A 25,708-nucleotide genomic window follows, 5' to 3' on the forward strand; every position below is an offset into this window, starting at 1 on the left:
ATTAAATTCAGCAAAGACCCTACTTTTTCTATTCTCTACCAGATGTTAAGTAGCAAAAATTGTACAAACAAGATAATAACAAAATGATAATAAAATAAAGTATGTTTCAGTTTATCTTTTGTTATCATTGTTAATGTTAAAATAAAATTCTATTCATTGTTTGTGGCAACAAAGGCATACACCACGGACAAAGACAATTTGAACTTAGAAGTATTACGCCATGTTGTTTATCATATAATACTTCATTAATGAGGATCAGGGAACAAAAAAGATTTTTAAAAAAAAAAGAGAAATAAAAAATTCATGCCATTAATAAAAGTAATTGAAAGAAATAAAATAATCAGTCTTTTAATTTTTGAATTGACCGACAAGTTTTTAAGTCTAGGATCTTTTTGTTTTGCAGTTTAGCCCATCATCTAAAATAAAGCAAAAAAGGTATTTTCTGAATAATTTTTTTATACAGAATATAAACTACTACTACTTTTCTAAAGATTAACAATTATCAAATTTTAAGTTGACTCTATATCAATCTTTAATTTAGAATAATATTTGGAATAAAGTAGAATGAAAAAAGAAAAAGGAATATTTCAGTACTAGGGTTTTTGTCCAAAGCTTTAGCCAACACTCTCTCTCACGTTGGCTTTTCCCCTCTCACGTTCGCCATAATTTTAGCTGATTTTGCTAAAACCGTAACTTAAAGGTACATTGATTCTTTTTTCTTTTTTCCTGAAAATTTGTGGAGAAGGATTTTATGTGTATTTCAAGTTTTGATTTTTATCACACACAAATTTGCGTGTACTCTAATTCTAGCTCAGTTTTTATGCTAAAAAGCTTTTTGCGTGTGTTGAAGGAAACACCAAAACTGGGGTAAAGGACTCCCTTGTAACAAATATTGTTCTAGAGTGGGGTATTTAATTGATTTTTTTCTGGGGTTATTTGATTTTGAGTTTTCTTTAGCTCGCGTATATTCTGTTACTTTTTTAGAAGTTTAGATTTTTATAATCCCAAAAATTTATCGTGCTTACTTGCTTCTTGTCTATTTTTTTTTTTGGTTCAAAAATAATTTGTTTCCTCTTATTTATTGCTATTGAAGCAGCAGCAAATTTTGGCAATGGCAACATCTGCTTGGGACATCACTGCAACAGAATTCTTACAAGTATGATTATTACTGATTTTTTTCTAGAATATGTTCTGTATAATGATGTTGAGTAAATTGTTTAATTCTGACATTTATTTAAATTGCAGGGTTTTGATAGACAAAAGCTAGCATTACCCAGACATTCCAGTAAGCAGACGAATCGTTTGCTTTGGGGTACACTTCCAAGACAAAGCCCTGTTAAGCATTCACATAAGAATTTGAGTTTAAGGTCTCATATTCCGGCGAAGATTAGAGCTGTGGTTTCGAGGGATATCAGCAGCGTCGTTAATGAAGATGTTCAGGTGGTTGCCGAGAAGGTGATGCATTTATATCGTGTTCCATTTCTACAGGACAGTGCCACTGCTGAGCTTCTCAAGCTGGTTCAGACAAAGGTCTCTAATCAGATAATTGGCTTGAAAACAGAACAGTGTTTCAACATCGGGCTCAATTCAGATATTTCAAGTGAGAAACTTTCTGTGCTTAAATGGGTTTTAGGAGAAACTTATGAACCTGAGAACTTGGGAAGTGAGAGTTTCCTCGATGAGGAGAAGAGGAAAATTCCAGATGCATATATCATTGAAGTTGGTCCACGGTTATCTTTCACTACGGCGTGGTCTGCTAATGCAGTGTCCATTTGCCAAGCATGCGGATTAACAGAGATAAATAGAATGGAGCGTTCTAGGAGGTATTTATTATATGTCGACGGGTCACTTCTGGATAGTCAAATTAATGAGTTTGCTTCAATGGTTCATGATCGGATGACAGAGTGTGTTTATGTTGAGAAGCTTAATTCTTTCAAGACAAGCATAGTTCCAGAGGAGGTTCGATATATACCCGTCATAGAAAGGGGTCGAAAGGCATTGGAGGAGATTAATGAGAAAATGGGCTTGGCTTTTGATGAGCAAGACTTACAGTACTACATCAAACTTTTCAGGGATGACATGAAGCGAAACCCGACGAATGTGGAATTATTTGATATTGCTCAATCTAACAGCGAGCATAGTAGGCACTGGTTCTTTACAGGGAAACTTGTGATAGATGGTCAACCTGCAGATAAGACTCTTATGCAGATCGTCAAGAGCACTTTGCTTGCAAATCCAAACAATTCGGTTATTGGTTTCAAAGATAATTCCAGCGCTATCAAGGGGTTTCGAGTGAAGCAATTGCGACCTATCAAGCCTGGTTCGGCATGCTTCTTGGTCATGATTACCAGTGACCTAGCTATCTTGTTTACTGCAGAAACCCACAATTTCCCTTGTGCTGTGGCACCTTATCCTGGTGCCGAGACAGGTGCAGGCGGCCGTATCCGGGATACCCATGCTACTGGAAGGGGTTCTTTTGTTGTTGCATCTACAGCCGGATATTGTGTTGGAAATCTTCATATTGAAGGTTCATATGCTCCTTGGGAAGATCCTTCTTTCACATACCCAGCAAATTTGGCTTCACCGCTGCAGATCCTTATTGATGCTAGTAATGGAGCATCGGACTATGGGAACAAATTCGGGGAGCCTTTGATTCAGGGTTATTGTCGAACGTTTGGAATGAGACTGCCAAGTGGCGAGAGGAGGGAATGGTTGAAGCCGATCATGTTTAGTGCTGGCATTGGGCAAATAGATCACCTTCACTTATCAAAGGGAGAACCCGAGATTGGTATGTTGGTAGTTAAGATTGGAGGACCAGCATATCGTATTGGAATGGGAGGTGGCGCTGCATCCAGCATGGTCAGTGGACAGAATGATGCCGAGCTTGACTTCAACGCCGTGCAGCGTGGAGATGCTGAGATGGCACAGAAGTTGTATCGGGTTGTTCGTGCTTGCATTGAGATAGGGGACAACAACCCGATCATAAGTATTCATGATCAGGGTGCTGGTGGAAACTGTAATGTTGTGAAGGAAATAATACATCCACAGGGCGCCAAAATTGATATAAGGGCAATTGTAGTTGGCGATCACACGATGTCTGTTCTGGAAATTTGGGGTGCAGAATATCAGGAGCAAGATGCCATACTAGTGAAGCCTGAAAGTCGTGATCTTTTGCAAGCAATCTGTGCGAGGGAAAGAGTTTCCATGGCTGTTATTGGAACAATTAATGGTGAAGGGCGTATTGTCCTGGAGGATAGCGTGGCAATTGAAAAAACCAGGTCTGGTGGACTGCCCTCATCCTTAAAGTAAAACTAAAATTAATTTCTTAAAGAATAACAATCATGAATTTTATTACCTAAGTTGACTAGATATCTATCACTCAATTACAAACCTCTGTCAATTCCGCCCTAAAACAACAACAACATACCCAGTATATTCCTTGGGCAATTCCGCCCTAAAACTAATGATAATAAATTATATTAAATTTTTAATCAGGCATTTGTTCTTAGAAGAGTAATTTAAGTTTTAAAAAAAAGGAATATCTCACTACTAAGCTTTTGTCCAAAAGTTCCAACACATTCACTGGCGGTGCTCAAAACTGAATTTTTTTATGGATGCTGAAAATTTGTGGAAGAAAGAATAAATATTTATTTCAAGTTTTGATTTTTGGCCATGATATTTGTTGATTTTGGTAAAGCAGTAACTCAAAGCTATTTTCTTGTTGTCAAAATTGTATATTTTTTTTGTATGCTGAAAATTTTGGAGAAAGATTAATATTTATTTCTGAGTGTTGGTTTTTGCAGTGCAATGCTGGTGTGTATGGCATTCTTGGTCCAATTTTTGTGCTAAAAAGCATCTGGTTGTTTGTTTATTGAGAAAGAACCAAAATTTGATCTTTTTTCTTATGCTGAAAATTTGAGGATAAAGATTAAATTTTTATTTCAGGCTTTGATTTTTAGCATGCAAAACTTGTGTGTAAGCGATTCTAGCTCCATCTTTTATTCTAAAAAGCAATTGAAAAATGCAGGTCTAGTGGATTGCCTCCTCCTCCACCTGCAGTGGATCTTGAGCTTGAGAAGGTGCTTGGCGATATGCCTAAAAAGACATTTGAATTTCGTCGCATGAACTATCTGCGTGAACCACTTGATATTGCTCCTGCAACAACAGTCTTAGATTCATTGAAGAGGGTCCTGAGGCTCCCTTCTGTTTGTTCGAAAAGGTTCTTGACCACTAAAGTTGACAGGTGTGTCACAGGCCTTGTGGCACAGCAGCAAACTGTGGGTCCCCTGCAGATTCCTCTTGCTGATGTTGCTGTTATAGCTCAAACTTATACAGACTTAACTGGAGGTGCATGCTCAATCGGGGAGCAGCCAATAAAAGGTCTTTTGGATCCAAAAGCAATGGCACGGCTGGCTGTCGGAGAAGCACTCACAAATCTTGTTTGGGCGAAAATTACATCTCTTTCTGATGTTAAAGCAAGTGGGAATTGGATGTATGCTGCAAAGCTAGATGGTGAAGGAGCTGCAATGTATGACGCTGCTGTTGCTCTTTCTGAAGCTATGATTGAACTTGGAATTGCAATTGATGGGGGGAAAGACAGCCTTTCCATGGCAGCCCACTCGTCTGGGGAAGTTGTTAAAGCCCCAGGGAATCTAGTCATCAGTACCTATGTGACATGTCCTGATATAACCAAGACAGTTACGCCAGACTTGAAGCTTGGAGATGATGGTGTACTGCTTCATATTGACTTGGCTAAAGGAAAACGACGACTTGGTGGATCTGCTCTTGCCCAGGTTTTTGATCAAATTGGGGACGAAAGTCCTGATCTGGATGACGTATCTTATCTTAAGACTGTTTTTAATGAGGTTCAGAATCTAATCTCTGATGAGCTGATATCTGCTGGTCATGATATCAGTGATGGGGGACTTTTAGTGAATGCTCTGGAAATGGCATTCGCAGGGAACTGTGGCATTCACTTGGATTTAACTTCTTTAGGGAGTAGTGTACCCCAAACACTTTTTGCAGAGGAGCTTGGCCTGCTCATTGAAGTTAGCAGGAAGAACTTGGATTTAGTTCTGGAAAAGCTCTGCAGTGGTGCTGTTTCAGCTAATATTATTGGTCAAGTTACTTCATCTCCAATAGTTGAATTGAGGGTTGACGGGGTTACTCATTTGAATGACAAAACTTCTGTGCTCAGGGATATGTGGGAAGAAACCAGCTTTCAATTGGAAAAGCTCCAAAGACTGGCTTCGTGTGTAGAATTAGAAAAAGAAGGATTGAAGAATCGGCATGAACCATCCTGGAAACTATCCTTCACACCAACATTTACTGATGATAAGTATATGACTGCCGTTTCAAAGCCAAAGGTCGCAATTATTCGCGAGGAAGGCAGCAATGGTGATAGAGAAATGACTGCAGCTTTTTATGCTGCTGGATTTGAGCCATGGGATGTTGCAATGTCAGACCTTCTCAATGGAGTCATCATGCTTGATGAATTTAGAGGAATTGTGTTTGTTGGAGGTTTTAGTTATGCTGACGTGCTTGATTCTGCAAAAGGCTGGGCAGCGTCCATTCGCTTTAATCAACCTCTTTTAAACCAATTTCAGGCATTTTATAACCGTCCAGACACTTTCAGCCTTGGAGTTTGCAATGGGTGCCAACTTATGGCTCTGTTGGGTTGGGTTCCGGGGCCCCAAGTGGGAGGTGTTTTCGGTGCCGGCGGGGACCCATCACAGCCTAGGTTTGTACATAATGAGTCTGGAAGGTTTGAATGCCGCTTCACGAGTGTGACAATAGAAGAATCACCGGCCATAATGTTCAAAGGTATGGAAGGTAGTACACTGGGCGTTTGGGCTGCTCATGGTGAAGGAAGAGCTTATTTCCCTGATGATAGTGTTTTCAATCATATTGTTGGCTCCAACTTGGCACCAGTGAAATATTGCGATGATGATGGCAGACCAACAGATATATATCCTTTCAATCTTAATGGTTCTCCCTTGGGTGTGGCGGCAATTTGTTCTCCAGATGGGCGACATCTTGCGATAATGCCTCATCCAGAACGCTGTTTCTTGATGTGGCAGTTCCCATGGTATCCTAAAAATTGGGATGTTGAAAAGAAAGGTCCAAGTCCCTGGTTGCGCATGTTCCAAAATGCCAGAGAATGGTGCTCATGAGGTAACTCCTTTACTTAATTATCAACTCTTCTGTCATGTTTCTATCCCTGTTGGAACTATGAAGAAACATGTAGCATAAAGACTGGTTTTGAGTGCATTATGTTTTGACTTATCCACTGTCGTATTTCAATCAATTCTTTCAAAGGCCTGTTCTATTTATATGTTTCATTGCAGTTATACTTGCAGAGGTCGTTGTAGAATATGTCCTAGTCCCTTATGTAGTAGGAGTAGAATATGTATTAATATAGGGCTCATTGTATCATTGTTAATAAATAGATTTTTCTCCCATGCATTCTCACAGATTGTATGCCGCCAGCACTATTCATCGAGTCTGCATCACAACATGATAATGAAGCTACCATCTAGTTACTTTTAGGTATGGGTAAAGAAACTTATGTTTATTGCATAAATTTTTTCTTGTGGGAAATCTCTTGCATATGTTAAAAGAACTGAAAAGAATAACAGAATTATGTAGTGACATTTAATTTTGGGTTAAAATTTAAAAAGTTTTAGAAGTTGGAAAGGTTAAGCTTTCATTCTTCTTATAAAAAAAAGTTAAGCTTTCATTCGCTCTTTCTGAGTGCTTTCCTTTTCTTTTCTCTACTGCAATTCTTGCTGTAACAACCAGCTTCACGGTCTCTATAAGGTGTTGTATTAAGCTGGGATTAGGATGACCTTTAAATTTCTCTTCTTAATATTTTTTTGATAAGGTAAATTGTATTAATCAAAAGGGAGAAAAAACTCCCGCATACAAGAAGTGTACAAAAAAGTAGAGAATTTACATCAGAACATGATTCTCTACAAAAGACGCCCAATCTTCTACACAAGTAGGGGCTATATGTGTGCACCAAAAAGCGATCAAAGATAAAAGGCTATTCTTAAGATGTGAAAACGGAGAATCAATCCCCTCAAAAACTCTCCTATTTCTCTCTCCCCAGACTATACACATGAGAGCTAACGGGGCGAACTTCCACGCCTTTTGCTTGCTTCTTCTACGGAAACCGGCCCAACTATATAGCATTTCCTTTACAGTGTTTGGCATCACCCATTGAACACCAAAATGATTCAGGATTGCCCTCCACAAACCCCAGGACACAGGGCAATGCAACATAAAATGATCAACTTCTTCCCCTGAGCTTTTACACAGGTAGCACCAACTAACATGTGTAATTCCTCTCTTTCGTAGATTTTCAGCTGTCAAGATCACTCCCCTCGCTGCTAGCCATGCAAAAAAGCACACCTTCGTGGGTGCCTTAGGAATCCAGATCGATGAGTATGGATAAGTAGCCTCCTCTCTCACCAACATACTCTGGTAAAAGGACTTTACGGTGAACAAACTATCGCCACGCAACCCCCATCTCTAAGAATCGCAAGATGGATGGGGCATGTCTTGCCCGTATAGCAGTGCCAACAAATTTTGGAGTTCCGCAATCTCCCAATCTTGCATGTTCCTTCTAAAAGAGAGGTCCCATACTATCCCCTTCATGCTCCTTGCGAATCTGTTGGACCATCAATTCCTTCTGGTTTGAAACTCTGAAGACGTGGGGAAAAGAGACCCTCAGAGTATCCTCTCCACACGACCTGTGATTCCAAAAGCTGATTCTCCTTCCATCTCCCACCCTGTAAGTGATGTTGCCATAGAATGCTTTCCAGTTCTTAATGATGTTCCTCCACATGCCACACCCGAATGGTGCTGTGATTGCCTTGGTCCTCCAACCCCCTCCCGTGGAATCGTACTTTTCTACTATGACCTCCCTCCATAGAGCATGCTCTTCTACCCCGAATCTCCACAGCCACTTCCCCAGCAAAGCTCTGTTGAATACCCTGAGATCTTTTACTCCAAGTCCACCCCACTTCTTTGGGGAAGTGACTGTCTGCCAATTCACTAAATGAAACTTTCTAGTTCCATCTGCCGCATCCCAAAGAAAATTCCTTTGAAGCCGTTCCAGTTTTTCTGTGATGCTCACAGGTGCTTGCAACAGGGACAAGTAATAGGTAGGGATACTCGACAAAGTGCTTTTGATAAGCACTTCCTTACCGCTTTTTGACAAGTACCATTTCTGCCAGCCTGCTAATCGTTTTTCAACCCTTTCAATGATTGGATTCCAAACCGAAGTATCCTTTTGCAAAGCGCCCAATGGTAGACCCAGGTAAGTAGTGGGAAGAGAGCCCAACTTACATCCGAGAACATGAGACAAAGCATCAATGTTAGCAACCTCACCCACCGGGAAAATCTCACACTTGCCGAGGTTGATTTTGAGTCCTAATACTATCTGAAACCACTGTAGTACCTGCTTCAGGAAGGTCAACTGATCCATATCTGCATCACAGAAAACCAGGGTGTCATCCGCAAAAAACAAATGAGAGACTCTTCAGGCACTAAGCACCCCGATCGGAGCTGAGAATCCTCTCAAGAAGCCTCCACTCGCCGCACGATCCATCATTTTACTCAGAGCATCCATCACTAAAATGAATAGCATTGGGGATAGGGGGTCACCTTGCCTGAGCCCCCTGGAGCTGCCAAAGAAACCACACGGGCTACCATTAACCAGGACAGAGAATCTGACTAAGGAAATACAGAACTTGATCCATCCCCTCCATCTTTCCCCAAACCCCATCCGCTTCATAATGAAGTCCAGGAACTCCCAATTGACATGGTGCTGTCCAATGTTGTGACTCAGATTTTCAATCCAGAAGAGTTGCGTCAATAGTGAACTCTTTGCTTGTAGATCAAGCTATTACTATATCACTTTAGGTTATTATTAATAAATTTTTGCATAATTAATCTTATACGGTAGCACTTATTCCAAATGTATCTTCATTAGACATGCTTCTTTGTAAAGTATGTATACGGAAAATAAGTTCATGTTTTTGTCAAATGTACAGATTTTCTGAAAATTCTGAAGTCATGACATTGTTTGACAGACAAATATTATTAGAGGGGCAAAGCTGAGAGGCAGGTGCTGTTCTTTATCACATAGAGGTTAAAGTGCAAAGATTGGACAGAAGCGACACAGTTTAATAGTCAGTGCTGAAGGTGCAGAGATTAAGATCAGTGCAGAGCTTGAGATCTCTGCAATTTTGTTTCTGATACCATGGCACAAAGCAGATGAATTTTTCAATTTAACTGGCTGATTGTCGTTTCTTTCGATACTGATGGACTTTTTCATTGCCTCTTAGCTGTTTCGCTTGTTTCTTGTATACCATAATTGGTTTTTCTTATGTCTTACATATCTGATCAACTGATTTTTTTGAGCATTTTTCGTATCAATTTTCCAACTCCTCTTCACTTTGTGCATCATCCCTCATAGGGTGTGCTTGTGTTGGTTGTGGGGAACTGTCCTGTGTTATATTCCATTTCATTACAATATATAGGGTGTGCTTGTGTTGGTTGTGGGGAACTGTCCTGTGTTATATTCCATTTCATTACAATATCTGAGTATGGATTTTGCTGTTCCTCCTGTATTTTTTTTTCTTACGTTGTTTGGTTTTTTTTTTTTTTTTTTTTTGGGAGGTGGGCACTGAGGTTAGGGAGGGCAATGCAAAGTGAAAGACACCTTATGAAGATCAAACTTGATCCAGGAACCATATGTAAACATGGTATCTGCTTAGATAGGACCGATTGACCCCTTCTCATAATGAGAATGTATATGACTTTCGGCCTATTCCCATATGGAATGAACTTATAATCATGCATATATATAGAAGGGAACTTCATTCTCGATTCTACGAGAGTTTTCTTGAAAGCAATATAGTAATTCCTGTTTATATTGCTTTAATTCTTATCTATTTGCCTTTGTTTTGCCCCTTTTTGCTTTGTCAGTTCCAACTGTGAAATTTACGAGGTGCCTATTTAAACATGGAAAAATGTACCGCTTGTATATTGTTTTGGAGAAGTTTATGCTGTTACATTTGAATTTTCTTTCATGTGCTTACCCCTTTATTTACACTTTGGTCATTATGTTAAATTGTTAAATGAGGAAAGAAATTCTCACTTCTCTTCATTGTTTTTTTTTCCGCTTGTTCTTAATCCTAAATGTTGTGACTGCAACATAAACCTTGTTGGACCTTGTTTTAAGGACAAGGGAAGATGTTTGCTGTATTTGTACACTGAAATACTTTGATAGTGGTATCTATAGAACACTTTAAGAAGCTGTCCAACCAAGTCAAATTTGAGGTTTTTAGTGGTTCAATCATGAATTTCACTTGGAATTATTGAAGTCTTGGAAACACTTCAGGCTACTTAAAACTCTGGGAATATGCAAATGTCTTTCCTGGATGACCTTTTCCTTCATATGAATATCAAAACATCAACTATCTGTCAAATCATTGGTAAAGTGATATCTTGTTGAGTTCTCTCATCACGCCACCTTGTTTTTCGATTTGATAGTCAGGTTCATGAGAGAATAGGAAGAAAGAATCCTGAACAAGAAATTCTTGGCCATATAGAAACTAAAAATTAATTCAAGTAAATAATTTTCTAAATGGAAAACGGAATTTCATATAATACTAATATATAGAAGAGGCTTGGCAAGCAGGAGACGGCTGTTTTTGCTGTTTCAAATTTATCTTGCTTTTCTTTTTCTTGTTTGAATGTTATTTGACAATCGAGATGCATTTCTATTGCATCAAAGACAGTAGCAGAAATGTTTCTCTGAGGTACCATATTGTCCTTTTATGGAAATACTTCAGTACCTCATTGGTTACTGATTATGGAAAGAAATAAAGCTCCCCAATGGAAAGTGAGAAAATGTGTTAATAGCCCATGTATTCTCATTTTGATACTTGCTTTGTTTTTGTGTTTGAGTTGGCATTCAGTTTGTACTAAAATTATTGCCTAATGAAAGAAAACAAAAAGTTAAAATAACAAAATATTTCAATCGTTGATAGCCTGATACTATGATTTTACATGAGCTACTAACTGTAAGATTGTAAATTCTTGCCTTATTTCTGTTATGTGATACTCTTATGCATTAAGTTCTGACAATTTGTTAGATTTTGCTTGGTTTGCGTAGAAGAATAATGTGTATGAGCTGCCTATATGTGACTCCTTTTATGTAGTCAATTACATGATAACTACAAGTCTTATCCAATGTGAATATGAAAACCTTAGGGGTATTCTTTTACTGTAATAATACTACTACTGTTCATTGCTGAATGATTGGGACTCATTGGGTACTTGTATTTTGTTGTTTTCAAAGTTGAGTTGCTTAGACTAAAATGAGATCGTGTACTTGAAAACAAGTATGTGTAAGAGGATAAGACATGCTTTAGCGTCAGTATTAGTATGTTGGCTTTTCTTTTATGGTTGGTGAGTTGATATGTTGGCAGAACTACAGCAAGAGGAAGTAATAGGAGATTTGCCAGGTGGTGATGTAATCTCCACACAACTAAGCTATGTCCTTTGGCTTTTGATCTTACAGGTTTCCGAGATAAAAGCAGAACACTTTCCACCTAAAATGGACATTGTTATTCAAAACGAGATACCAACAGATTTCTACAATATTGTCTGTGGAGCTGTGGTATGTGCCGCTCCTGTCCAACTTTTGCTCTTATCTACTCCTACACAGTAAACTGCTCAGTGGTTATAACTGCATGAAGTGATTACATAGATTAGAATGGAACTGGTTAGTTATCCCATTCTCACACTGTTCGATGCTGCTCCTAACTTTTCTTTCCTGTCATAGTAACTGCCAGACCTAGTAAATTGACTAAATTTAAAGAATGAAGAAGAAAAGGAATAATGATAATTTCTAACCAAGTTCCTGGAGAATACAGGAGCAGAAGTCCACAGTGCATATTGATCTCAATTCTTCTATAAATAAGAAGGCACAAGATGAGTATGGTTGCTAAAAATATTTTTTGAGAAACACGCACATTTGGCCGTTCGGCCAAAAATAATTACATCCGCTAGCCAAATATATAAAAAATAAGTATAAAATATGTATATTATACATTAATATACCAAAAATATACATTTTACCTGCTATTATTTTTGGGAGCGACTATACTGTGTAGTCCCCCCCTAAAAAAATAAAGAATCTAATCTATACTAATAACTATATTTCCTCAGATTGTCGGTGCTTGATGAGGTTGGAGGAAGTGAGGACGGGTATTACGAGGTTGTTGGAGGGATAATTCCGACTCCTCTTGTAGTGAAGGATACTAGATAAGTGAAAACATGTGGTATATTGCTTGGTTTTGCTGGACATCAGAGAAAAGTTGAAAAATATACAGGTTATGGCTGTTTTTTCCTCCTAGCTGATGACAAATTTTGAGAAGTTGGATAGATAAAAACAAGTATTTTTCATTTTGAGGTCTCGGAATCAAGGTTTAGACTCCATTACTCGAGTCAGAGTCTTCATGGACTTGTATTTTGATAAAGTCTTTTCTATTAATCCAATTAAGATGTCCTTTTTGGCTTGCATAACCCCATATTCCAGAATGCTCCACATATATACCGTTCTCATATGGCATGTCAGGCTGATCCTTACCTGAAGAACAAAAAAAACCAAATTTTTACCTCCGCCTATGTTTGAGTTATACTGTAACACAGCCGGTCTTTCCTATTTAGTAGTAATAGCTTTACTACAAATTTCCCTAATCGCTTCCATTGTTTTCTTTTGTGAATTGCAGTTAATTAGGTGCTTTCTGGTTCCATTAAAGCGGAAAATATTGAAGCCATATATCACACTTTTAAGGACTCTGCTTTTATTAGTAAACCAGCTGGAGGAACTTTACAGTTCTAAATTGCGGGGGGTTAAAGCCTTCTTTTGATTTTGTTTCTCACCGTGTTAGCCGCATATAGGTGCTTTTGATGTCTATCTTTTTATATAAAGTGGTCAACGCCTCGTTTCAAGTTACCAGTTAGTTAGTCTATATATACATTGATGTGAACTGAGCATGTTCAGCGATCCTTTTAGACCTACCTTTTTGCAAAATTCAAGTCTGCTCTATGACTATTTTTTTGGCATCCTGCATAAAAAAATAAAAAAATATAGCTACTTATTCTAATAGGGTATTAAGATGTTAAATGCAAGGATAGTTGTTAGCGGCTTGTTAGGACATTGAAGAGGGCTATTGTTCTCATAGGTGTTGAAATACAGGTGGATCTAATTGCAGCCATGTAAATCGATAAATTAGTGTTCCATGTGTTGTCACAATTTGTTGACTTGCATTTTTCAAAAGTGATCAGGCATAATGATAACTTGGTTTTGAGTTGTGTTGAAATTTCTTTCTTTTAGATGTGAATTCTTTTAATTTCGCTGCTGAAAGTGAGAAGAGTCTATTCCAATAGTGTGTTTTCTCTTGTAATAAAATTTAGACTTATTTTCGTGTGCACTGGGGCAACTTATTGATGATGTAGAATGAAATGGCTCGTGTTTTGTTGATATTGTGGATAGACGAAAGGAGGAGGATTCGTGAGCTAGAATTCCTTTATTCCTTTGACAGCACAACCATTGTTGACTTGTGAAAAGTAATAGCAATAATCTTGATGCTGGAACGGCAAATACATTATGTTTTATTTTGTTAACATGGTAAAAAGTACATGTTCTTCAGCTGAATATTATAACTCCGTATGATGAAAAACTGTATTTATCGGACAAAAAAAAAGGGTATAATGCAAACAAGCACGGGCTAGTCCCGTCTATTGTACAGATAAAAATGAAAACTACACCAAGTTTTCTTATGTTCATGAGCAGAAAAATTATGTTGCAAGCTCAAATATTTCGATAAATTTCATTAGCCGTAGTGTCATTTTCTCATTAAGCAATCTTAAACCTATTTTTAGAGTCTTCAGACGCAGGGATACAATAACATTGAGTCTTAAATCTGACCAACTTATGCTAAGTCAATTTTGTCTAAGATATAGTGTAGTATCTGTACTGTTCAGTTGTAGAAGTTTATCACAAACAGACTGACAAATGTAAAATCAGTATCCATAACCATAAGTATAGTAGTTCGTGCTTAGATTAGAACTTCTTTTGCTCGCTTCTAAAATACGAAAGAGTAGACCGAGGAAAACTCTACTTTACAGACTTGCGCCTCCACTCAACTTTCCACCTATGACCTATTCCAAGTAATTCAGTAAAACTACTCCTTTCCGAAATCAGCCAACTGTTTTTTTTAATCCACAACAACAACAACGCTATTGGGGTGACTCGAACTCACAACCTCTTGGTTGGAAGTGGAGGATGCTTTCCTACTTTTGAATCCAATCTTTAAGCTATGGAGCACTCAAAAGTACACTGTTTGGGGTGAACTCATGAAAAAGAAGGCAGAGAGCAGTTAGGTTGATATGTAAGAACTTCAATGACATAAGATGTGAAAGTAGGCAATATTAATTATCACGGGTTCCACTTTTAATGGAATCTGTTGCCACCAAGTTTTATGTAATAGAACAAAAATTACTTTCGCAGCAAGAAATCTGATGGAACACCTGACTTTACGAGATTCCAATAAGATTTGGGAAAATAATTGAACAAATGTTACATGAGAAACAATGTACTTTGAAACTACTAAGCCTGTAATTATTTTCCCGCTTGAATACACTCAAAGCTGAGAAGGGCCTAGTCCAAAAATAAAAAAAGTCTATGATTAGTTACCATGGAGATTGCAATGGTTTCTCCAGCAATAAAATGATTAGAAGCTCCATCTCATTCTCATGTCATCAGCGAGGTCTATGGAAAGAAGAATGATATTAACGGATCAAAAATCAGTTAAATAGACGCTCAATTATGTATGCTTCCTCGCACGACCACTGGAAGGAGCAGCATCCTCTTTCCTAGTACCAGATGCCTCAGGCTTCCTTGCCCACGCGGGTGCACTGTCTGGTTCATAACGATAATCGTAAAAGAGTTCTTCTCCAGCGCAAATTCTTTCATTGGCAAAGATACCAACTCTGTGATCTCCAGCCACCATCATGACCTATCGAAGAGTTGAGTCAGCAATGCAGAAACAGGAATTCGATCATGGCCTTGAAGTTTTTATATATATATTTAAGTACCTTAGCATAGCAATTTGGAACAGGAGAATGATTTGCAAATTTTAGTTTATCACCCTTCCGATGAGCATCAAGCACAAACTGCACCAGGAAAAAGATAAGTTGTTCGTATGAGTTGGTGGCTGAGACCATTAATTCTACGGACTAAAATACAAATAGCGGAGTATAGAGGGTGTCATGTCTCATGCCTGATCATTTAGATTGAATAGAAATGAAGAATTTTCACGATCATAAATCTTGCCACGCTTGTCAGCTTCACGGTGTGAAATTAATTCACCTGTGTACTCCCCAAGGTATTCATGCTTTCCAACAGTATTCTGAAAGTAATGCTTAAAGATGAGGCCCCAAGAAACATGTTTCTACTTTATGTAAACCCATCATGTTGTCAGATCTTACCTTCAAGAAAGCTCCCCAGCCAGAAACATCAGATCTACCAAGAAGAACCTGTAGATGAATATAAGGCATCACAATCAGCCTAGAACTGAGATTTGACAACTTTCATTCTTAACTTAGAACACCACGGAGAAGGTGGGAAAGGAGAAGGAAAGCAGCAGCTTCCTTTTGATGACTGATTACAGCAAAAGCTCAGATGATACATTAAACTATAATGTGCAATATAGCAATATAATTGTCCACCTCAAAATGAATACCACAAGATTTTTTCATTTAGGGTGGACTGTCACAGCAAGTTACTAGAGAACGAATTAAAGGGCCTTTTTGTCAATTAGGACCAAGCCAGAAACATCCTTAAAAATTGACTCAACAATCTAGCCAGGGAAGAAGTTGAACATAAAAGAGTACGAAAGAACTCATATAATTCAAGAGCACACAAATTCTCAAAAGAAAAATCTTTTCCAGATAGAGGACAGAGGACGGTAATAGAACCCAGCAAAAAAATGTATACCCATTGGATAAGAAACTTCAACTCAAAAATTGATACCCTCTTTATGGAGAAAAAGGAAGACCCAGCCCAGTAATAATTACTTGTCTATGTGGTAAAATTTCACCAATTTCAAGAAATAACAAATATAAATACCTTTTGTTGCTGTTTGAGAAGCAGCTTCATATTCCTGCATTCATGACTATCACCTCTTTGAGGAGGAACCCCAAGAGTTCCATCACCACAACTGGGAAAGCCAAATAACATGCACGTGAATTATTTGCGAAAAGAGATGAGTGCTAAAACATATAGTTTTGTTCATTTTGAAAGATAAGACTATTGTTGAAGTCCGCACAAGACAATCATTATCTGAATGGTTTAGCTTGGCAGTTGAAAATAGTTACTGCTAAGTTTGTAATAATTGCTAATGCAAAAAGGTTTAGTCCTTCAACTGGCATACCCACAACCCAAAAAAGTAGAATTAAGGCTTTGGAAAAAAATAGTGAGATTTGGGACAAAAAAGAACTCCACTACCACTTTCCTCTAGAAAGGAACAAGATGATTAGCAAGTACTAACCCAAGGCAGGTATACAAAAGATGGGCGATCCAACCAAGGAAGAAAAACTATTAAAGATGATTAGAAACAGTTTCTGCTATGGTATTGCAAATCTAAATTAACAGCTTAAAGGAACTAGAAAGCAACAGAAAATAACAGCATGGCTGATAGAGCGCACCTGATCCAACAATTTCGACAAACATCAGGATCACATTCCCTGCCTGCAGCAAAGCAAGGGCATTGACGGCTTCTGCATTGACTTTTGGCACAATGACAACCACGAAACCTATTTTTGCAACTCTTTGGGCATCTAGGAATAAAATTAGCAAAGCAGTCAAGCAACATTAGCTAATCAAAGCATTAAATCTGAAATAACAAAGAGATGCATGGCAAAAGATACAAAGTCTGAGGTTGTGAATTTCAAAAAAGGTAACCCAGTGTCTGCTTCACAGTTGTCATAGCAATTTCTTTTTTGATAAGTAAGAAGCAAATGTTCAATGAGAAAATCTCATAGGAATTTCAAGAGAACAATGCTGACTTACCCACAGTATTTTTCACAGCAGGTCCCATTTACAATGCAGGGACATTCTTTTCCACAAGGGCCTTGGCAGCCACATGGATTATACTGCCGACAGGGTTGATCCTTCCTCTCAGAAATCCGCTTCCTAATTGCATGATATCCAGCGGATTTCCATGTGTATTTTAATCGGCGAACTCTGCCTCTTCTACGTAAAAATTTGGATCTTCTTCGAGGTTCATTACCCTAAAATATATTATGAATTTATTATCACAACAGGATTTACCTAAGTGGGCTATGATTCAACTTCCCCCACCTAAGCAGAACAATTTTGAGAAAAGTAAACACTGACCAGGATATCCAGACCATCGTTGGAACCACCTTCAAGGCCACCATTCATTCCATCACCTGCTCCTGAGAATAGCTTATTCCCGGAATTGTTCATATACTTGAAAACCTCCCAGCATGTCTTCAAACCATTCATGAGATTCCGAGCAATCAAACAGCTGTATAACAAATAAAGTTGATAGTCCAGGTTAAAATCAAAGGTGTAATGATACAAATGAGAAAGGCACTCAAATTTATCACCCAAAGGAAAAAAATTTAATCTTCACAACCAATGAAACACAAAGGAGTTCGTCTGTAGGTTTTCATATTCAATGTTTGAACAACTCAACTGGCGGTTCGCTTAGTACAAAGATTCTAGGCTGACTCAGTCAAAGATTTTAGGCTGACGCAGTTCATCTCATAAAGTTTGGACCAATCGCCATACCCTAAGTTTCTAATTTCAGAGAGTGAAGAAAATCACTGCCTTATGGGTAGATATGATACTTCTCATGCTGCACAAACAACAAATGACCCCAGGATAAATTTACATTATCTCTCATTTAAGGATAGCAAATTAGTGACAAGAAGCTTGCTTTATGCGAGCTTTGAGCAGTCTGATATCTTGGTACACAGATCAAGGTTGTGAGTTGACAAATGACCAAGTTGGACAGGTGAACTTGTATGATGGCTAATGGGTAACAATAAATAAATAAACCTTACATTTTCATTAATTAGGAGGCACTGTAAAACGGGATTGGAATCCACAGCATCAAAGAAAGCTATCCAAGCCAGCTTTTCTTTTTTCCCCTTGTTTTGACAACGGTGGTATCTAGGCCAACTTGTGTGCTTGCTTTTCAAAAGCTAGCACAAGGCATCTAACTAATATGCTGAGCATCATTTTCTTTTTTAATCAGAAGGCAGGCAATGTGTCAGTGACGATTTCACATCTTATAATACAAAACACAAAAACTTATAAAGATCCCCACTTATATGGAAGCAAAATAAGCAAGAGCAGAGATATATATAGCAAAGCATAGTTTTGGAGTTTACCAACCTGCTTCTACCAAACATTTCTAGACCCTTTTCAAAGAGAGCCTTTTCAATGGGTCTCCAAGATTTAGCACCATCTATTTCTTGTTTGCAGTTATTCTCACCCACATATTCATATTTCCTCGACGAGTAATCACAATTTGTCACAGGTTTGTCACTGGTAGCTTCCAGCAATTGGCAACCAAAAGCCTCTCCTTGCAAAGAATTTTTACTGTCCAGAACTGGAGAGTTTTTCCTCCTGGACCTTTTAGCACTATTACATTGTGTTTTTTGTGAAGATGGACTCACATCTTCATTTTCCTTCCGTGAAATAGAGTGAAGATTCGAATCTTTGGAACCTAGACTTCCAATTGCAACAGAGTCGGATTCTAAAGCTGTCATTTTCTTCTGCCTTTTCTTAATGGCAACTAGAACATGTTCAGCTATTCGCTTGCTGTTCCTTTTGTTGCTCCCATCTTTACTGTCAGATTTGCTTTTCAATGGAGATGAAGAGTGCTCATTAGGAGTGACATTATTTATGGGTCTAATCTCCGAATCACTGCTCTCTGAGATGTTTTTTGCATTTGATGGAGCACCTTCACCTTGTGAAGACTTTGATCTTCTTGACACATGCTTCCTACCTGGCATCTGAGTATTATTAGCAACATCAGATGGCAGGACAGGTTTTTCGCCATGAGTAGCGCTCTGAGGACAGATCACTGTAGCATTACTTTCGCACTTTATAGCCTGAGGTGAATAAAAAAGCAAATAAGATTTGGAGGTAGTACGACCAAAAAAGCGATACAAAAACCAGCATACCTAATATGAAATGCAAGATTTTTAAGACATAAGAAAAAGCAGGAAGCCAAATTGATTCTCAAATGTCTAGAAATTGTACAATAGAAGAGAGGAAAGATACCAGACTGTAGCAATTTGGACCACAGGGCTCCATATCTGCATTAGAGCAGTACCATGGTATTTGTTTTTCAGCCTAATTAATGTAAAAAGACATCATAAGCATCCCATTTCGATTACATACAGTTCCAAGGTAATGAAACATCTGTCGGAAGACCAATAACGTACAGGAAAAATAAGATCCTGTGAACATCCATGTAATCTACAATCAAAGACCTGCCAGTGTGGGCAAAATGAGAAGGAAAACATATTATAAGTAGGAAGAAGTACGAAACCAAAAAAACCAGCGAGAAGAGAAGATTCGATATAACATATTATGAGGTAGTTTGGTAAACAAAAAGTAAGAGGAATAACCAAAGATATACTTACAAGACATCGACGACAAAATAGATTATCAAAAGAATCCAGAGCGGCATCAAGATCTTTGGCAAGATATAAATCTAAAGAACTTTCCATGTACTCATTCTTTGAAGTGCCTGCATTATCTCTCTTAACAAGATCTTCATATCTTGCCTGTATAAATGTTTGATGGTGTTTTATCTCTGTAAAGCCAGCAAAAACCAAAAAATGGGAAACAGCTGGACCAGAGTTCGCACTATGACCAGTTTCTATTAGATAATGGATGCTTAATGACAAAGTGTAACAAATATCAAAACCAAGTGTGTACCTTCACGTCACTAGGTTTTCTTGACAAGCACCGTCCTAGCAATTCCAACACACTGTCGGACAAGCCAACTTCTTTGATAGTCATTCTGCGAATAAGCAGACAAAGATACATTATTTTGACCATCGTATTCGTGACATAAAAATCTAGATCAAGTTCTACATTCAGGGATACATAAAAACAAGACTTAGCTCAAGTTTGGGGAGAATTATCAAACAATTGCAATAGATTTAGACAGAATACAAGCTTAGAATTTTGCACAGCCTTTATAAATTAAGAGAATACGGTCACCCATACTTGGCATCATTAACAGTAATTAATACAACTGTCATGAGATAGCATGAGATTAAAAAGGTGGAAGCCACCTCAAGATTAAGTACAGTCAGATTGTGATGATCTTGTCTTCAAAGTAATTAGCAAGCTCCATAGGCCCAATGTCTGAACTTTCTCTACACGGCTGGAAAGTATGTATTTTTTTTTTGATAAGGAAATATTAGTCCTCAAGGTATAATATTCCTCGAGAACTTCAATCAAAAAGTATGTGTTTTATGCATGGTTACCACATAAGGGGTGTTAAATTTATCTCCAACCTCTTTCTGGTACCAGAAAATGTCTCGTGGAGCTGAAAACTTCCTAAAGAACAGTGCATCACAGTGGAGAAAGAAAACAAAATAGCTATGACATATGTGACAGGTAAACCTTTCCTATGGGAATACTACTGAACCAAAGTGGAGGAAAACATTGATGGAACTATCTAGTACTAATCCCCTAGCTAAAGAATACTTAATCCTTCAGAGAAACATGACACCATTGTTTCATGTGGAAAACGTTTTCTCTGAAGAAGATTCTTCATCTACCAGAAAGAAAAAGAAATTACTAAAGGGCACAATTGACTTCAGGTAGCTTAGTTATACCAACCGCAGCATATAATCTTCGGACTCTGCAAACACCTTCTTTTCTTCTTCTTCTTCAAGTACTTCTTCATCACTATCACTACAAATTAAAGTTTCTCCACCATTCTGGTCATAATAAATTCTTCTACGACCAACCACAGATTGATCCTCAGTCATTCTCTGATTTCTGCAAAACTCAATGTAGGACCAGAAAAATTAAAATATCAGGAAGAGAAGTAACTGCCAATAGCTACAATGAACACTTTGACACCTACAACTATCAAAATGGTGAAAGGACGTCGTTACTTGAAATTTAACATTTAGAATCCCAGTTATTTCCTTCCTTTGGACAGAAAAATAAAACAATAAGGAAAAGAGAAAAAGACATTTGAGACAGCCCTATAGCTGAAAATCAATGCAATAACCCACAAAAAGACATGCATCAATTTCTCCATTCTGCCTTCTGCCTTCTGGCAGGCAACTTCGAAGAATAAAGGGACTATACAAAGTACAAATTACTATGTAAAACAAGGATACATCAACAAAGTTGATTGTGCAGAAGGCAACATGGAAGGTGACACCACTTTGTCTCTTTTGGAGTATATGGAACGAACAGGATAGGAGGTTGTTTCATAATAGTGGAAATGATGTAGAAGCATTAAAATATTCACTTGTACTTTTGGTGTAAAGAGAAAATACCATGGGTAGTTGATCAAGCATGGTGGAAGAAAGTGTATCACTCAGACAGTCGCACATCTTGTACATATTTTTGGACACCGAATTGGTGTTTGTTAATAAAATTCTTTGACTTACAACAATATCAAAGTTCTCTGTGAAGAGGGAGGAACGAAATCCAACAGATAACCACTTAATCAGTATTGACATACTAAGATCAGGTTCACATATCCAGAAACACAGGCATCAACTAAAATCCACTACTGCACTGATCTATAGCCTGTGGGAATAATATAAAGAAGATGGTCCCGAAGTAAAGGATATTAAAGTTATATCTAAGATCATACAAGAGATTAAGATAAAAGCTGCTATAGACTACAAATTAAGAGGATAGGCAGTTCCTTTTTTTTTTATAAGTAAGAGGATAGGTGGTTCTACTTTGCTGTCATTACAGAATACAAGCATTGGATAAAAAGTCCTATTCTGGGTATGAGATTAAAAGTTAACAAACTAATCGAAGACGAGGAATAATGATTAATAGCTATTCTCAAGGCATGTACAGTTTTAGAGGAACCTCATTAATATAGCTGGGATGCATGAAACCACAAGCTGTTAAGGAAGCAAAATTTAAACTTAAACATCAGATGTGTACTTTGTCAAGACAACTTAACACACCTATCCAAGAAAATCCATGTAGTATATGGAGGTATTCTTTTCTCTTCTGGAAGTTTAATGGGACGTACGGCGTTCTTGACTGCAATACTTGATCCTAAAAGAATTGCAGAAGTGGCGTATCCGTCATCTTCAGAGCTATTGCTATCATCATCTCCATTACTGGTATCAATGCCATTTTGCATATCAATTGCATCCTTCTGCCTTTTCGATAGTAGATCAACTGTTCTGTCAGCACCAAAGATTTCAAGAGATTTTCTCTCCGTTGCCAAATTGTAAAGATCCTTTGTCAGATTCTCCAACTTTTGTGTATTTCCGTCTACCCTTTTCTGCGAAGAGAAGAAAACAGGTCTCATTAGTTCAAATATAGTAAAGTACCTCAAATATAGTAAAGTACCTATAATCAAAATTCAGAACTGATTATTGGGCAGAATGCGGAATAAACTGAAATAAAGAAAAAGAAAGAGCACCTTTATATAATCAGCACGTTCAGAAGCAACTTTTTCCTTCAAAGAATTAATAACTGATAATACTTCCTCAGGTTCTACAGTTGCTTCTTCAGGTGGCACATTCTGTCAAGAAAGTATGATCCCATTAAACGATAATCTTTCAATTTTACAGTAACATCAACAATGCCTCAACTCAAACTAGCCCATTCGCCATATGAATCTTCAACAACCATTCCACTCCAACAACCATTCCACTCCATTTGGATATGTACCATTCCAATTTTGTATATAAAAAAAAGGGAAAAAGGAATTAAGTGCGGGAAGAGAAATAACAATTAACAAATATTGGAATGCACATGCAATAAATGGTTTCACTTCCTCAAAATAGGCGAGAGCCTCCCACATGCGACATAAGCAAAAACACTCGAGCACAAGACACTAGCTAAGAGGCACTCAAGTATGGAAATAACCCTATGCGATCCAAACGCAGTAATTCTAGACACAACCAAACAAATAGTGCAATAGAAGTCTTAATTAAATGTTTCTGGAAAATCTCAAAGACTAAGAGAACAAGATATATAGACACACCCATACTACTAGTATTGTGCTCGAGTACACAACACTCTGAGGAAAGGGGTAAATGCACTAAAGAAGCACAATAAAAGGAACATGCGCATTTTGCTGCGTGAAAATCAAAATGAAATAAGAGAACCACCAAAAACAGACCCCCCAAAAAGGAAAGTGTTCAAAACTAGTTTCGCAATCAGTGATTAAAGTACCATTCACCCACGATTTTTTGGATGGCATGAAGACATAGTTGAAATCTGTGACTGTGAGTCCCTTGTTTTTGTATTCTTTATAGTACCTACTTGGTACTGAATTCTAATGAAATTGACATTACTTTATCCAAACAAAAAGTGTTTTACAAGGCGTTTCTGAGGCGAGCCCCGGGGCGGGGCGTAGTAAATAAACACCAGGGCGATCTGGGGCGAAAGTATAGCGAGGCATAAGCCCCATTATTCCGAGCGTACGCTTAGGCGTCGGCGAGTTCTTTTTTGGTTGGGGCATAAGCACAGAAAAACTTTCAAATTAGACATAAAATTACTGAATAAGTCCTTAATTTAATACAAAAAACCACAAGAGTCAGCTTGTTATTAAATCCTAAAACGTTAAAAGAACATAAAAGTCAAAAGATTTATTATTGTTAGCCATAATTTTTGCCCTTTCTCTGTCTTCTACAGGGTAAAAGGAAAAATGATCAATTTGCAAACTCCAAAGCAAAATGGCATCATCTACCATCACTTGCTCCGGTTCGACGCTTCTGATGGTAGGCTCTTTCATTGCCTTTCTCTTTTCAATTTTTTTTTGCTCTTTCAAGTTAGTTTAAAATTTTCTACTCAATTTTTTTTCAAAGTCTGAATAGTTTTTTTAGATGACGCAGTTCTGATTAGTTTTTTAGTCAATTGTTGATTATGATTAGCGTTTTAAGATGAAGCAGTTCTATATACATTTTCACTTATTTCATATTTTCTTGATATTTTTATAATTTTAATGTAATTTTACCTTCTTTTAATATTTATCTTTATTATATCAATTTATAAAATATTAACAATTAAAGATCTACGAGGCTTACGCCCAGAGCCTTGAGGCCTATGCCTTGCCTCATATCAGTAAAACGTCTCGCCTTGCGTCCATGCCTTTTAAAACACTGGAAAAAGTTACCATCCATTAAATTGCTGTACGTTGAGCCCATTGAATTTATTATATTAGGGACATACGCTCATTATTATCTCTATGAACAAAGAATTAAGAATTAAAAATACAATTTTTCCTATCAGAAATATAGATACTTAAAAATTTTCCTGCAAGATTCACAATTATACTACAAGCCCTTCTACAGGTCCAAACTAGAACTGACAAAGACTCTGAATTCATCATGAACTTCTTAATGTAGCAGTGCCTCTGTCAAAACATCAGACTTTATACAACAAGTGAAACAAAGAATAACTAACCCGTACAGATCAAAAACATAGCTGGCAGTACTTCTTTCCATTAAGTATAGCTGGCAAAAATCATTTTTTTGTTGAGAAAAAAAGCAAAGGAGTAGAAAAAGTACAATTTACCCAACTATGCTTCCAACAAACACTAGTTAATTTCTTCCCATCTACCGAAGCCTAAGCCTTGGTGGACAGAGTTACACGGTAACTGCTGGTGAGAGGTAGTAGGTAGTGAATTGTCATAAAAAAAAGTTTTTTTGTTGTTGCAAGCTACGTTTTCCACTGATACGAATTATCTATTTGGTCTCATTGTGGGATTATCTAAACCCTGGGACTTAAAACAGTTAAACTAGCTCCAAGAAATAACAATGCAGCTGGTAATTCACTATACAAGTTAAGAAATCAGAGAGACCAAATAAAGTTACGATCTTTTCTATGATCAGAGCAACATTAAGAAATACCGAAATGTAGTTGAAAAGAAAAACGAATCGACACTGGACGAATTACCTGAAGATCATTTAAAGGTTGAAATATGGAATCGGAGGGGGAGTCGTCGGACACCGACGACATTGCCGGCGTTGAGCACGATCCGGCAACGATATGCAAAACCCGGATTTGACGGGTCGGGTTAAAACCCTAAATTTGAAGTTTGGGAGAGGAGGGGGCCAACAGAGGAAGATATATTGCTTTTTTTTCTTGTTTTTTATAGGAGTACTTATTGGTTGGAGCATTTATTAATAAATTAATTTAAAGTGAAGATTGCAGAAATGATCTGTTTGGCTCTTAATTCTATGTTTGGTGAGAACTTTGGTTCTGATCTGTCACTACTATTTTGAATTTTTTGAATTTCAACCTGTCCTGTGTTTGGGGATGTGGACAACTTTTCCATTTCCTTATCCAAGAAAAAATAGGAACTTTGGTCGCATTTATTGTTATTTTTAATGGTATAATATAAAG

The 25,708-nt window shown here is 37.6% G+C and overlaps 2 protein-coding genes across 28 annotated transcripts; one reads left to right on the plus strand and one right to left on the minus strand.

Annotated features, from left to right (window-relative positions):
• Positions 1-550: 550 nt before the first annotated feature.
• Positions 551-13,403, plus strand: LOC107771670 (putative phosphoribosylformylglycinamidine synthase, chloroplastic/mitochondrial). Of its 27 annotated transcripts, XR_012698743.1 has the most exons (9): positions 552-700; positions 1,097-1,156; positions 1,246-3,278; positions 4,028-6,174; positions 6,475-6,549; positions 9,099-9,210; positions 11,597-11,695; positions 12,247-12,410; positions 12,810-13,114. XR_012698743.1 is itself a non-coding variant. In XM_075229732.1 (5 exons), the coding sequence occupies exons 2-4, from the start codon at positions 1,112-1,114 to the stop codon at positions 6,171-6,173; spliced, it is 4,224 nt and encodes a 1,407-aa protein (XP_075085833.1). In that variant the 5' UTR covers positions 551-700; positions 1,097-1,111; the 3' UTR covers position 6,174; positions 9,099-9,462. The 27 variants fall into 27 exon arrangements, 5 of the variants coding, with proteins under 5 accessions (XP_075085833.1, XP_075085834.1, XP_075085835.1 ...); XR_012698741.1 differs by having other exon boundaries at positions 12,247-13,403; XR_012698750.1 differs by lacking the exon at positions 12,247-12,410 and having other exon boundaries at positions 12,810-13,403.
• Positions 13,404-14,618: 1,215 nt separating this feature from the next.
• Positions 14,619-25,483, minus strand: LOC107771672 (histone-lysine N-methyltransferase CLF). Its single transcript, XM_016591095.2, has 17 exons — positions 25,259-25,483; positions 22,776-22,877; positions 22,309-22,634; positions 20,984-21,145; positions 20,069-20,153; positions 19,771-19,914; positions 19,570-19,617; positions 19,406-19,477; positions 18,512-19,233; positions 17,483-17,636; positions 17,156-17,376; positions 16,792-16,923; positions 16,214-16,304; positions 15,574-15,621; positions 15,366-15,494; positions 15,181-15,258; positions 14,619-15,101 (listed from the first exon to the last, which is right to left on the minus strand). The coding sequence occupies exons 1-17, from the start codon at positions 25,319-25,321 to the stop codon at positions 14,910-14,912; spliced, it is 2,769 nt and encodes a 922-aa protein (XP_016446581.1). The 5' UTR covers positions 25,322-25,483; the 3' UTR covers positions 14,619-14,909.
• Between the last annotated feature and the right edge of the window lie 225 nt (positions 25,484-25,708).

The sequence above is a fragment of the Nicotiana tabacum genome, chromosome 14 (genome assembly GCF_000715075.1).
Source record: "Nicotiana tabacum cultivar K326 chromosome 14, ASM71507v2, whole genome shotgun sequence".
Classification (NCBI taxonomy): Eukaryota; Viridiplantae; Streptophyta; class Magnoliopsida; order Solanales; family Solanaceae; genus Nicotiana; species Nicotiana tabacum.

Coding starts and splice junctions, on each gene's coding strand:
- LOC107771670 (XM_075229732.1), top strand. CDS start 1,112: ATGGCAACATCTGCTTGGGACATCACTGCAACAGAATTCTTACAA. Junction 1,157..1,245: donor CTGCAACAGAATTCTTACAA/GTATGATTATTA, acceptor TTTAAATTGCAG/GGTTTTGATAGACAAAAGCT. Junction 3,279..4,027: donor GTGGCAATTGAAAAAACCAG/GTCTGGTGGACT, acceptor TGAAAAATGCAG/GTCTAGTGGATTGCCTCCTC.
- LOC107771672 (XM_016591095.2), bottom strand. CDS start 25,321: ATGTCGTCGGTGTCCGACGACTCCCCCTCCGATTCCATATTTCAACCT. Junction 19,234..19,405: donor GTCCAAATTGCTACAGTCTG/GTATCTTTCCTC, acceptor TATTCACCTCAG/GCTATAAAGTGCGAAAGTAA. Junction 15,622..16,213: donor TTCTCAAACAGCAACAAAAG/GTATTTATATTT, acceptor ATTCATCTACAG/GTTCTTCTTGGTAGATCTGA.